The sequence below is a fragment of the Chiloscyllium plagiosum genome, chromosome 12 (genome assembly GCF_004010195.1).
Source record: "Chiloscyllium plagiosum isolate BGI_BamShark_2017 chromosome 12, ASM401019v2, whole genome shotgun sequence".
Lineage (NCBI taxonomy): Eukaryota > Metazoa > Chordata > Chondrichthyes > Orectolobiformes > Hemiscylliidae > Chiloscyllium > Chiloscyllium plagiosum.
Window position 1 is genome coordinate 70,264,681 of NC_057721.1, and position 13,828 is coordinate 70,278,508.

The following is a 13,828-nucleotide window of genomic DNA, read 5'->3' on the forward strand; positions in this document are numbered from 1 at the left end:
CCCCCCACCTTTTCTCAGTCCCAACCCTCGGACTCAGCACTGCCTTCTTGACCTGCAATCTTCTTCCCAACCTCTCTGCCCCCACCCTCTCTCCGGCCTATCACCCTCACCTTAACCTCCTTCCACCTATCGAATTCCCAACGCCCCTCCCCCAAGTCCCTGCTTGGCACACCTTCCTCATTCCTGAAGAAGGGCTTATGCCCGAAACGTCGATTCTCCTGCTCCTTGGATGCTGCCTGACCTGCTGCGCTTTTCCAGCAACACATTTTTAAAGCTTATGGGATGGTTTGGTTCTTTTGTCTGGCATCGTGGGCGACCCCTCATCAAACTTACTAAATTGCAGTTGCCTCAAGGAGGGGGAGGAGTTGATTTCCCAGACATCAGGAGGTTTCAATTGAGTTCCCTGCTGTCCTTTGTCTGCAATTGGGTAGGTAATGATCCAAACTCAATATGGCTGGATATTAAGGCCTCCCAAGTAAAGTGCCCTCTTATTAATGTTGTTCATGGATAAGATGAGGACAGTTATGGACCACTGCCGGAACCCCATTGTCAAAATACAGTCAAGGCACGCAGAGAGATGCGTCAGAGTGAGGGTTGCTTATGCAAGACTGCCACTTATGCCAAAGGTTGGCATGCCAGGGTTCCGACCAGGGATTATGGACTCAGGATTCAAACTATGGGCAGTGAGAGGAGTTTCTAGTTTGGGAGACTTGTTTGAGGAGGAGGCTGTGATGTCTTTAATGCAACTGAGCCACAAATACGGGTTGCCCAGCAAAGATCTTTTCCATCTTTTGCAGGTTACAATGCTCCCCTTCCTTTTTTTGGGAGCTTTGCACCGAGCATAGCTGTTTTGTATTCTGGTTTTTTTTTTGCTTTTCTTTCTTTTTTTTTGATCTATTAGTTATTTATCTATTCATTGGTGTTGCTTTGCACAGTGTTAGGGTTTGTATTGTATTATAGGGTAGGTTAGTAGTTAGTAGACGATAGTTGTATTGTAATTTGTTTTTTTTCTTTTTATTATACTGATATTTGTTATTGATTGTATTTTTCAATAATTTTATATGTTTGTAAAGTTAAAAAAAATTGCTAATAAATATATTTACAAAAATAAAGCAGCTAATGAACTTGAAAGACCCTATACAGACAGCAAGCAAAGTTAATGTCATTTACAAAATTCCATGAAAGAACTGTAACAAACACTACATTGGACAAACAGGCAGAAAACAAGCCACCAGGATACATGAACACCAACTAGCCATAAAACGACATGACCCTCTCTCACTAGTTTCCTTACATACTGATAAGGAAGGACACCACTTCGACTGGGACAACACACCCATCCTACGACAAGTCAAAGAGAGGCACGCACAAGGATTCCTAGAAATATGGCATTTCAACCAGAACTCCATCAACAAACACATTGACTTGGATCCCATTTACCACCATCGAGAAAAGAACAGGAAATGCCATCACCATAGGAAATAATGTCACCACAGGAAATGACATCACCAACCAAAGGAAATCACATAAATAGAAAGCAGAAAACACCCAGCAGTGCTTCATCCGGAGGCTCACGGAAGATGTTACCTGGTATTGTAATGAAACGTCTAAAAATAAATCTTGCAGCCAGCGAGTAAACCTACATCCAAGACTACATCAGTTCAAAGTCATGCCACTTGGTATGAAAAATCCTCCAACCACATTTCATAGACTGACTAATAAGGTCACAGCTGGAGTACCCAATGGTGTGGTGTACATTGATGACCTGGTGATTTTTAGTCACTCCTCGAAGGAGCATTTATTGGACTTCTTTGGTCGACTTTGGAAGGCAGGATTGGTGGTAAACCAAGCTAAAAGTGAATTTGCCAAAACCGAAGTCACTTTCCTGGGAAATGTTATTGGACATGGACCAATGGCCCCATGGGATGCGAAAATGAAAGTAATTGGGGAATTTCCCACACCGTCAATGAAAAAAGCAGCATGACGGTTCCTGGGATTGAGTGGATTTTAGCAGTGTGGCTGCTCCACTCACTGAATTGTTAAAAAAAGGGCAAGAAGTTTCAGTGGACAGTGGACTGTCAAAAGGTAGTTGACAGCCTAAAAACTGTGTTAACCACTGCCCCAGCATTAGTCACACCAGATTATATGAAGCCATTCAAGTTGGTCATCGATGCCAGTGATGTGGGTGACTGTGCGATGCTCCTGCAGGAGGATGACAAGGGTCTAGAAAGATCAATCGGGTATTTTTCCAGAAAGTTGAACAATCATCCACAGAAGTACTCAACGGCGGAGAAAGAGACTTTAAGCTTGGTGTTGACATTACAACATTTCAGTCCATATATTGCCTGCAGTGCATCTGAGACAATTGTATACACTGGTCATAACCCATTGACATTTGTGGAAAAATTTCAGGACAAAAATGCCAGACTGTTTAGATGGAGCATGTTGTTGCAGCCATTCAATTTGACAATTATGCATGTGGCAGTTCGTGAAAACGTGATTGCCGATGCATTATCGAGACTTGAATGAGATACGGAGGCATTCGTTGGCGGGTGTGACGCAGACTGAATTAGCATGTGGTTGTACATGTTTGCATGTTTATAGTTAGTATAGAGTGTATGTGTGTTTAGACCACTAACAGGGTTTTTGAAGAGTTTTACAAATGAAGCCATCTTTTGGTATTAATCGTGCATTTTTTTAAGATGGGAGGTGTTTCAAAGCTGGTTCCTTGTTTTGAAAAGCTGCTCCTTTTCTCAAGGATGTCGTGTCCTTGATTTTTTCAGAGGGGTTATAAATGTGAGGTGATGCATTTAGGCAAGACTAATTCTAGAGCGAATTATACAATGAACGGAAGAGCCTTGGGAAAAGTTGATGGGCAGAGAGATCTGGGAGTGCAGGTCCATTGTACCCTGAAGATGGTAGGAGTGGTCAAGAAGGCATATAGTATGCTTGCCTTCATTGGATGAGGTATTGAGTATAAGAGCTGGCAGGTCAGGTTAAAATTGTACAAGACATTGGTTTGGCCGCATTTAGAATACTGTGTACAGTTCTGGTCGCCATATTACCAAAAGGATGTGGATGCTTTGGAGAGGGTGAAGAGAAGGTTTCTGAGGATGTTGCCTGGTATAGAAGGTGCTAGCTATGAAGAGAGGTTGAGGAGGTTAGGTTTATTTTCATTAGAAAAAAGGAGATTGAGGGGGGAACCTGATTGAGGTTTACAAAATCATGAAGGATATAGACAGGGTGGATAGAAACAAGCTTTTTCCCAGGGTGAAGGATTCAATAATGAGAGGTCACATTTTCAAGGTGAGAGGTGGAAAGTTTAAGGGGGATACATGCAGCAAGTACTTTACACAGAGGGTGGTAGGTGCCTGGAGCGCGTTGCCAACAAAGATAGTAGAGGCAGTCACGGTAGACTCATTTAAGATGTATCTGGACAGACACATGAGTAAGTGGGGAGCAGAGCGATGCAGATGCTTAGGAAATGGGTGACAGATTTAGACAGTGAATTTAGATCGGCTCAGGCTTGGAGGGTCAAAGGGCCTGTTCCTGGGCTGTAAATTTTCTTTGTCCTTTGTTCTTTGTTCAATGCAACGCCTGCTCCTGGAATTCAAGGAAATCACCTCCAACACTTAAAATACCACAAAAAAGGAACAACCTGTTTAGGCCGGAAATTTTTTCTGTCCTCCATCTTGGATTACCCAGAATCATGTTGCAGCTGTACAGGACATTGGTTAGGCCAATTTTGGAATATTGCATGCAATTCTGGACTTAGAGTCATAGAGATGTACGGAAACAGACCCTTCGGTCCAACCCCGTCTATGCCAACCAGATATCCCAACCCAATCTAGTCCCACCTGCCAGCACCTGGCCCACATCCCTCCAAACCCTTCCTTTTCATATACCCATCCAGATGCCTTTTAAATATCGCAATTGTACTAGCCTCCACCACTTCCTCTGGCAGCTCATTCCATACACTTACCACCCTCTGCATGAAAAAGTTGCCCCTTAGGTATCCTTTCTAATGGAAAGATGTTGTGAAACTTGAAAGGGTTCAGAAAATATTTACAAGGATGTTGCCAGGGTTGGAGGATTTGAATTATAGGGCAAGGTTGAATAGGCTAGGGATGCTTTCCCTGGCGAGTTGGAGGCTGAGGGGTGACCTTATAGAGGTTTATAAAATCATGAGGGGCATAGATAGTATAAATAGACAAAATCTTTTCCCTGGGGTTGGGGAGTCCAGAACTAGAGGGCATAGGTTTAAGGTGAGAGAGGAAAGATATAAAAGAGACCTAAGGGGCAACTTTTTCACGCAGAAGGTGATACGTGTATGGAATGAGCTACCAGAGGAAGTGGTGGAGGCTAGTACAATTGCAACATTTAAAAGGCACCTGGATGGGTATATGAGTCACTGATTTGAACCTTTAAAAACTTACCTCGAGTGTGGGAGTCCTCCATTTCTGTTTCTCAGCAGCTTGAAGGGCGTGAGCTTGGACCAGGGGTCTGCCGGGAGCGGTGAGTCACTGATTTGAGCTTTTATATTTGAAATCAGAGAGCAGAGGTTTCTGGGGAAGAGGGACCTTTTTTTCCATCAAGCTACATAAGTCAGTGTTTTCTAAACCCAAGACCCCACCTTTGTAGGGCCTCCCACCTCCTCTAACCTTAAAGACCAGGAACACATCAGGTAAGCATCTCTTCTTTTTTACTTTCTGATAAGGGGACTAACAGGGATGGCAGTGCAGGGAGAGCAATGTTCCTCCTGCATGATGTTTGAGGTGAGGGACACCATTAGTGTCCCATCCAAGTACATCTGCAGGAAGTGCACCCAACACTCCAAGACCATGTTAGGGAATTGGAGCGGGAGCTGGATGAACTTCGGACCATTCGGGAGGCAAAGGCTGTGATAGATAGGAGTTACAGGGAAGTAGTTACTCCTAGGCAGGAAGAAAGCTGGGTGACTGTTCGAAGGGTGAAAAAGCAGTCAGTGGAGGGATCCCCTGCGGTCGTTCCCCTGAAAAACATGTATACCGCTTTGGATACTGTTGGGGGGGACAACATACCAAGGTCTCTGGCACAGAGCCTGTCCCTGTTGCACAGAAAGGGAGGAGGGAAAGGAGGAGAGTGTTAGTCATTGGGGACTCAATAGTTAGAGGGTCAGATAGAAGGTTTGTTGGGAACGAATGAGACTCGTGGTTAGTGTGATGCCTCCCAGATGCCAAGTTCCGTGATATCTCAGACCGTGTCTTTGGGATCCTGAAGGGAGAGGGTGACTGGCCTCAAGTCGTGGTCCATGTAGGTACCAACGACATAGGTAGAAAGAGGGATAGGGATGTAAGGCAGGATTTCAGGGAGTTAGGGTGGAAGCTGAGAGCTAGAACAGAGTTGTTATCTCTGGATTGTTACCCATGTCACGTGATAGCGAGGCAAGGAATAGGGAGAGATATCAGCTGAATACGTGGCTGCAAGGATGGTGCAGGAGGGAGGTTCTCAGGTACTTGGATAATTGAGGCTCATTCTGGGGAAGGTGGGACCTGTACAAACAGGACGGTCTTCACTTGAACCAGAAGGGTACTAATATCCTAGGTGGGAAATTTGCTGGTGCTATTCGGGTGAAAGAAGTGAAACTATCACTGTATTCTAACAGATGAAAGGCTTAACAGACAATCAATTTTTCAATGTATAATTTCAGTTACATCACACTGCAAATTTTTGCTATAAATTCTGTGTTACGATCGAGCCCTCCACAATCACCTGATGAAGGAGCGTCGCTCCGAAAGCTAGTGTGCTTCCAATTAAGCCTGTTGGACTATAACCTGGGGTTGTGTGATTTTTAACTTTGTACACCCCAGTCCAACACCGGCATCTCCGAATCATAAATAATCAATGTTTAATTGCAAGCAAATTTGAATTTACATTTCCTTTAGTTTCTTGAGATTTGAACCACTCCCTCACAATAGCAGCCTGAATTTCTGGTGTACTAATCTAAAATTACCACTATGTCACCACCCTTCCAGTATCACCATGTAAAACCAAATCTATAGTTTCTCTACATCAGCAATTAGATTCAATCAATTCATTTCCTGATTTAATTGGTCCAAAAGGACTTGGGGGAGGATATTTAACAGTTCACCCTTCCTTGGGGTTTAATCACTTTCAAGACTTAAGAGCCATTTTAGGTGTGTTCAATTCATTTGCAAGGGTTTTATAATCCTTTGATCTTTTCTTTATAAATTCTGTGCCTCAGGTCTTCCTCTCTCACTAGCACCTAATAAAGGAACAGCGTTCCAAAAATTAATGTTTTCAAACAAACTCTTTGGACTATAACCTCGTGTTGTGTGATTTTTCACCTTGCCATAGAGGGCAGCAGTGTCTGCAGTCAGACTTAAATTTCAGTTTCATTTCACCAAAAACACAACTCAGCTGATTGAAGAACAGATTCAATTTCCCGTGAGATTAGATCATTTGTTCAGTTGTACAGTATTTCGTTCCAGGTCGACAGCACAATAGTTGCAGCACACACGCAGTGGTGCTCCTGACAGCAGACATCTTAGCAGCTTTCTTTCCACAGACTGAGATACTTGTTTAAATTTCTGATGTGGCTTTGGCATCAGAGCCCAAAGTTGAATCGCTTGAGCTCCTCTCATTGACAACAGTAATGACGTCTTCATAATATTACACATTGGCCGGTTTAGTTCAACATATCCATTTCTGTCTGTCAGACCAATACAGCAGGTATGTAGTTCTTTACACTTGACTGAATTGTTTATCTTACTGTAGATTCAAAATCACTTCAACTTCAAGCATCACTTTGTTGCCTCAATTCTGTAAGAACCATTTTTCAAATATAAATGCTTATGTTTTCTTGTCATATTATTTGTATTTAGCAACATTTTTTTAATACCTGGCACATGCAGTTTGAATTTGAACAAGATTTTTTTTAGTTCATTTTGTTGCTGTTGAATTCTTTACTGTGAGATACTGGTGTTTCTGTCAGGCCAGTTCCTCCGGGGGCTGTACCTTGTTTGGAGTTTGTTTTTGACAATATTCTTTCTCATTCCTATTGATGGGGAAGATTAAAAAATTGCAAATTCTTTAACAGGAAGTTGATGCATATTAATGGACACAAGCTGATGAATGAACCGGATATTCTGGGTAAAGAGACTAGCATCAGAGTTTTGCATGAAGTCAAACTTAGGAAGGGTAGACCATGGGAATCGTTTTCTAATTGTCAAATCAAGAGGTAGTAAATCAGTGACAGTTTCAGCAGCAGATGTGCTGAGAAAGGGTGTTGGCATTATTACAGAGGTGAAAATAAAGCGATACAGACAAGGTGGCACGGTGGCTCAGTGGTTAGCACTGTTGCTTCACAGCACCAGGGACCCGGGTTTCATTCCAGCCTCGGGCGACTGTCTGTGTGGAGTTTGTATGTCCTCCCCGTGTCTGTGTGAGTTTCCTCCAGGTCCTCCGGTTTCCTCTCACTGTGCTAAATTGCCCATAGTATTCATGGATGTGTAGGTCAGATGCATTAGTTGGGGGAAATATAAAGTAATAGGGTAGGGGAATGGGTCTGGTTGGGTTACTCTTTGGAGGGTTGGCTTGGACTTGTTGGGCCAAATGGCCTGTTTCCACACTGTAGGGATGCTGTGTTGAAAAATGACACTGAGGTGGTGAACAGTCTGATTCTGACACAGATGCCTCCCAGGGAAAGGGATGAAGACAGCATGTGGCAGTAGGGATTGTGCTTTCGCACTGGTTAGCCTATCCTTGGAGTACTGACCTGTTCTGAGTTCCACATCTAAGGATACACTGGCTTGGATATATTTGGCGCAGGGTTGCTGTTTAATGTTCCTACCTCTGAGCCAGGAGACCCGTGTTCAAGTTTTATCTGCTCTAGATGTATGTCACAGCATCTCTAAGCAGGTTGATTACAAAAAAAAATTACACTGGCTGGGTGGGGGAGTTCATTATTGATTGGTTGAAATGATTCCTGGACACCAAGTATTTACATTTCCAGGAGAGATGATATAATCTCAGGTTGTATTCCTAAGAATTTAAAATGTTAAGGTGTGATTTGATCCAACTTTTCACGTTATATGGGAAAAGAGAGGGCAGATAGAGAGAAACTTTCCAGATCTGAAGAAGGGTCCTACTGGACTCAAAATGTTAGTTCTGTGTTTCTCTCTGCAAATGCTGCAGGACCTGCTAGGTTTCTCCAGCATTCATTGCATTTGTTAGAGAGGTACTATTTACTTCTCCTGGCTAGTGAGTGGAAGACAAGGGGGACTAGTCGAGAAAAGTCTTTCGGGAACTAAGTTAGAAAACACTGCCCAAGTGGTAAAAGTTTTGAATGATCTTCTGGGAACAGCAGCTTCATGTAGCTTCATTTGTTAAGCTTAAACATGATATTTAAAGGCTTTTGTCCAGAAAGTGTATTGAGGGATGTGGAACATGGAGGTATGTGACAGTTCAGTCATGATTCAAACAAATGTTAGAAAAAGCTTCCTGAAATAAGTGGATGCCTCACATTCCAAGTAAGTCATGTTCTTCCAGTTCATAGATGTGAGAAATCTAGGTGTACTAGGCATGATCTATGCGGTGCGGGCCACATAATGTTGGGATTCAATTTAGGGTCAGGATTCATTGACATAAAGTGGGTAGATGCCAACCCCTTCTCTGTTTCGTGGAGCTTGGGACTGGGTGAGAAATTGTGAGGGGGGGGTGATGGGCAATCACATTTATTTCACATGGCCCCTGTCGAAAACACACCCAGAGGACTCGGCACGGAGCTCTATTTAGAGTTAAGCTCATTGGTATCTTGTACAGCGATATTGTCCGTAATGTCTGAATATCATTCCATGTGACACAAATGGTTGCTTATAGCGATTATGACCTTTAGCTCTATTCCTAATGAAGGGTTTTTGCCCGAAACATTGGTTTTCCTGCTCCTCGGATGCTGCCTGACCTGCTGTGCTTTTCCAGCACCACTCTAATCTAGACTCTGGTTTCCAGCATCTGCAGTCCTTGTTTTTACCCTTTGAGCCATTACCTTGAGCCAGAAATCAAAGCCTTATCCATGTGCCTTGGTTCAAGACCACTGTTTACTTTTGTGTAGCAAACATATCACATTTTTTCTTGAAATTGATGGATTTTTGAGACACAGTAGCAATTGAGATGGTATTTATTGCTTTTCATGGCAGAGAGTTCAGCATTTTTGCCAGCCTTGGAATGCAAAAACCTTTCTTAACTCGACCTGAAACCTCATCCCAGAGTCATCCAACAGTGAGAAACATTTCTTGCTGTCTACCCTGTCAGTTCCTTCAGAATCCTAAATACATCAATCACATCCAGCTTTAACCTTCTATATTATATTTTATAGCGTTCAACATGTAAGCAACGCAGGATTCTTTTTTAATTCCCTAAATATATCCTGGCTATGTGAAATGATAAAATGATAGCTAGTTCATCTTTCAATACAATTGTACATTTTTTTCAATGAACAAAATTTGACTGTTTACAACCCAAATCTCATGAACATATTACCCTTTGGGTTAATGTCTTTTGTTGCAAAGAAATAAAACTGGAACAGAAAATTGCAATAATTTCCACAGATTAATCTCAAGATTTTCCTAGAGATTGGCTTTTGGTGGCAAGCATGAATTCCAGTCAGCAGCGGAACAAGAGATCCAATTCATCAAGAAAAAGTGTGGAGATCGTACAGGTATTGCATGTCTGTATTGTAGAAAGGCACTAAATTGGCAAAGGACATGAGGAAGTGGTAGGTCAGGACCAACTATCCAACTACAACTCCTTCACCACTTCTTTAAGGTGGGATACGTGTTGGACTGTGGTGGACAAAGTCAGAAGTCACATGACACCAGGTCCAACAGATTTATTTGAAACCACAAGCTTTTGGAGTGCTGCTCCTTTGTCAGCTGAAAAAGATCCACTTCCAAGTGTTCACACGCTATTTGAATATATTAAAGATGTTATGTTCTGCTTTCCTAACACCGATATTGATTGGCATTCTCCGAGTGGCCAACAGTCAGCGACCTGTGTAGCCTTGGCTTATTTACCATTCTCCTTTGTTCAAAGGGGAAATGTATGCTTGTACCTGTTCAGAGATATTATTACACAACTCTGGAGCAGGTGGGACTTGAACCCAGTCTACCAGTCGCAGGAGTAAGGACACTACCACTGCAGCACAAGACTACTCAGGAGGAAAGCTGCTCTTTTCCTGTTTCTAATAGTGTTGAGATTAGTTAATGAGTAAATACTAAGAATGGAATTTTGAATCATTACGGTTTGTGTATGAAGGTGTGGTTCAGTCTGCAATTAAGGTCTTAAACAATGTGAATTATGAAGGTACAAAAGGTGAGTGGAGTAGAAACTTTAGCAGTAGCAAGCAGTTAGAAGTAAATTCAAAATTCTTCACAAAAGTACAATCTCTCTGTAATGATCTTGAGGGAGACCAGAAATTTTATGGGAAAAATTCAAACTCCCAGTTATTAAATGGAAGAATTGTGCCATGAGATTTCACATGTTAAACAAATAAACACTTTGTTCTACTAGAGAAGAAATAAGAGGTGCTTCTAACTTAACATTATATTTTGTAAACACATACTTTTTAAACTAAAAACATCCCAAGAAGACTATTCTTGTTCTCGTTCTATCTTAATTCAAAAATTTCTCTCGTCTTGTATGATCTTGAGGGTTTCTTCATTTCTCCTGGGACCAAAGCAACAGTGCCACAGTTCTCAGGAATTCACTTTCATTGAACACTTCAAAAACACTGCCCCTGCTATTCTGCAAACTAAGAGATTTCTGGACATCCTTTCACGATAGGCAACCTACAAGAACCCTCTAGATTGTGGGACCTACAATTCAAATATTAGTCTCATTGCTTTCTTGCTTAGTGACTCCAGATCAGAAAATAATGCTTGGCTTATGAAAGCTCTTGTGGTCATTATTGTTCCATAGCTCCTGGCAGATCTCCCCTCTACTTGTTTCAAAGCTGCTTCAGGGTTCAGTTGTATCTATGGGAACTCACACTATGCGAACCTCTCTGCCTTCTATCCCCAAGAAAATATTACATGCTGAGAATGGCCCAGATAGGTTCTAAATCTGATAATTGTAAATTCCCAGAATCATACAGTGCATAAGATGCCCTCCAGCACTGACAAAAAACTGATCTCAATCTACAATAGTCTCACTTTCCACCACGTGGCATTACTCTGCATTGTAAACCAACCATCCATTCAACTGAACTAACTGACAACCCCCCCCCACCCCCCACCCCCCACCACCCCGGCCCCCACGCAAGTTTAATTCCCACATCGACTGAGGATACAATGAAGGTCCCATCTTCTCAACCTCACTGCTCACCTTAGGCATGGTGACCCTCAGGTTAAACCAGACTAATCCTCTCGCTCTCTCCCTCACTCTTTCATAAAACAGAGAATAATACAGCGCAGAACAGGCCCTTCAGCTCTCAATGTTGTGCCGACCCATGAAATAATCTAAGCCCATCCTCCTACACTATCCCATCATCAGCCACGTGCGTATCCAAGGAATGTTCAAATCTCTCTAATGTGGCTGAGTTAACTGAGTTCTCTCTCGCTCTTTCTCTCTTTCTCATTCCTTCTCTCTTTCTCATTCCTTCTCTCCTACTCTCTTTCTCACTCTCTAATGAGAGAGCAGGCCTCTGGGACTATAGTGACTCAGGTGCTGGTCGGCTTCAGTTAAGACCATACTGAAAGTATTCTGTATTGCTTTAGCCCCTTACCTAATAAAGGATACACTTGTCTTCAATGGATGCAGCAAATGTTCACTGGACTGATTCCTGGGACAAGAGTGTGATGGAGGAAAATTGATTTTAGATTAACAGGTGGTGATCTTGTTCACTTATAAAATACTGAGAAGGCTTGAAGGTATTTCCAAGGCTGGTAAGTCCAAATCTTGGGATAGTAGTCTCAGATTAGATTCTCTACAGTGTGGAAACAGGCCCTTCGGCCCACTAAGTCCACACCGACGAGTACCCCACCAAGACCCATTTCCCTCTGACTAATGCACCTAACGCTATGGGCAATTTAGCATGGTCAATTCACCTGACCTGTACGTCTTTGGACTGTGGGAGGGAAACCGTAGCACTGGAGGAAACCCACGCAGACACGAGGAGAATGTGCAAACTCCACACATACAGTCGTCCGAGGCTGGAATCGAGCCCGGGACCCTGGTGCTGTGAGGCAGCAGTGCTAACCACTGAGCTACCATGCCGCCCAAATTGTCTTGAATGTTTATTGATTCCAGGCATGTAAACATTACCAGCATTGATTGCCCATCCCTAATTGAATAGGTAGACATGGACCACCTACAACTGCTAGGTCATTTTGAGGGTCAGTTAAGAGTCAACCACATTAGATTAAACCACTAGGAAGCCAGATCAGGTTTAGATGGTACATTTCCTCCCTGGAAGGAAATTTGTGATGCTGCTTTTTTTTTAACAAAAATCTGGCTCAGACATATTCATTATTAATGAGTCCAATGTTTATTCCAGATTCATGAATCAGTTGAATTTTAAGCCATGGCAGGTTTTTTTTAAAACACAAAGGTCACTCACTAGAGTATTAACTCAGGCCTCCAGATTCACACTACAGTGGGATGATCACTGTCCAAACATGCACAATGGATTGGCCATTTAGAACAGAGATAAAAAAATTGTCTTCTTGAATCAATGACTGTGAATCATTGAAATTCACTCAATGAGAGTATCCAACATATTGATCAATAGATTTTTAATAACTCGAGGACTCAGGCAATATATCAATAAACTCAACAAACTGATAGGAAACTCCAATTCAGGTGAATAATTGTTTTCTACATTCATATACATGAGAGTCAGCCTCATCAACACTGGAAGGCTTCACACATCTTCTGAGTTTATACACAACAAGTCAAATATTGAAATAAAACAAAGAATTGTGGATGCTAGAGATCTGAAACAACCGACAAAACAAGAAAGCATGAGAGAAACTTAGCAGGTCTGGCCGCATCTGTGGAGAGAAAACAGAGTTAATGTTTCGGATCCAGTGATGCTTCTTCAGAGACTCTTCTTCAAGTTCTCACCTGTTCTGAAGAAGGATCACTGGCCCCAAAACGTTAACTCTGTTCTCTCCCCCCAGATGCTGCCAGACCTGCTGAGTTTCTCCAGCAATTCCCTTTTTTATGCTTTGTTTTAAATCAAGCCCGGAATTTCTTGCCTGGTCAATTCCCATTGTATTCTGGATTAGTGGTGCTGGAAGAGCACAGCAGTTCAGGCAGCATCCGAGGAGCAGTAAAATCGACGTTTCGGACAAAAGCCCTTCATCAGGAATAAAGGCAGACAGCCTGAAGCGTGGAGAGATAAGCTAGAGGAGGATGGGAGTGGGGAGAAAGTAGCATCGAGTACAATAGGTGAGTGGGGGAGGGGATGAAGATGGAGTGGATAGGTGGAAAAGATAGGCAGGTAGGACAAGTCATGGGGACAATGCTGAGCTGGAGGTTTGGAACTGAGGTGAGGTGGGGGAAGGGGAAATGAGGAAATTGTTCAAGTCCACATTGATGCCCTGGGTTGAAATGTTCCGAGGCAGAAGATGAAGCGTTCTTCCTCCAGTGTCGGGTGTTGAGGGAGCAGCGGTGAAGCAGGCCCAGGACCTCCATGTCTTCGGCAGAGTGCGAGGGAGATTTGAAATGTTGGGCCACAGGCCAGTGTGGTTGATTGGTGCGGATGTCCCGGAGATGTTCCCTAAAGCACTCTGCTAGGAGGCGTCCAGTCTCCCCAATGTAGAGGAGA

At 42.9% G+C, this 13,828-nt stretch overlaps 1 protein-coding gene across 2 annotated transcripts in view; it reads left to right on the forward strand.

Annotated features, from left to right (window-relative positions):
- The first annotated feature begins 6,463 nt into the window (after window positions 1-6,463).
- The window catches only part of LOC122555398 (interferon-induced GTP-binding protein Mx3-like), a 45,986-nt gene continuing 38,621 nt past the window's right edge, over window positions 6,464-13,828 (forward strand). Inside the window, exons 1-2 of one of the 2 annotated variants that reach the window (XM_043701368.1) lie at window positions 6,464-6,732; window positions 9,609-9,718. In XM_043701368.1, the coding sequence (XP_043557303.1) occupies window positions 9,653-9,718 (66 nt within the window). In that variant the 5' untranslated portion in view covers window positions 6,464-6,732; window positions 9,609-9,652. The remainder of the gene's footprint in view (window positions 6,733-9,608; window positions 9,719-13,828) is intronic. The other variant, XM_043701369.1, reaches the window with a different exon arrangement.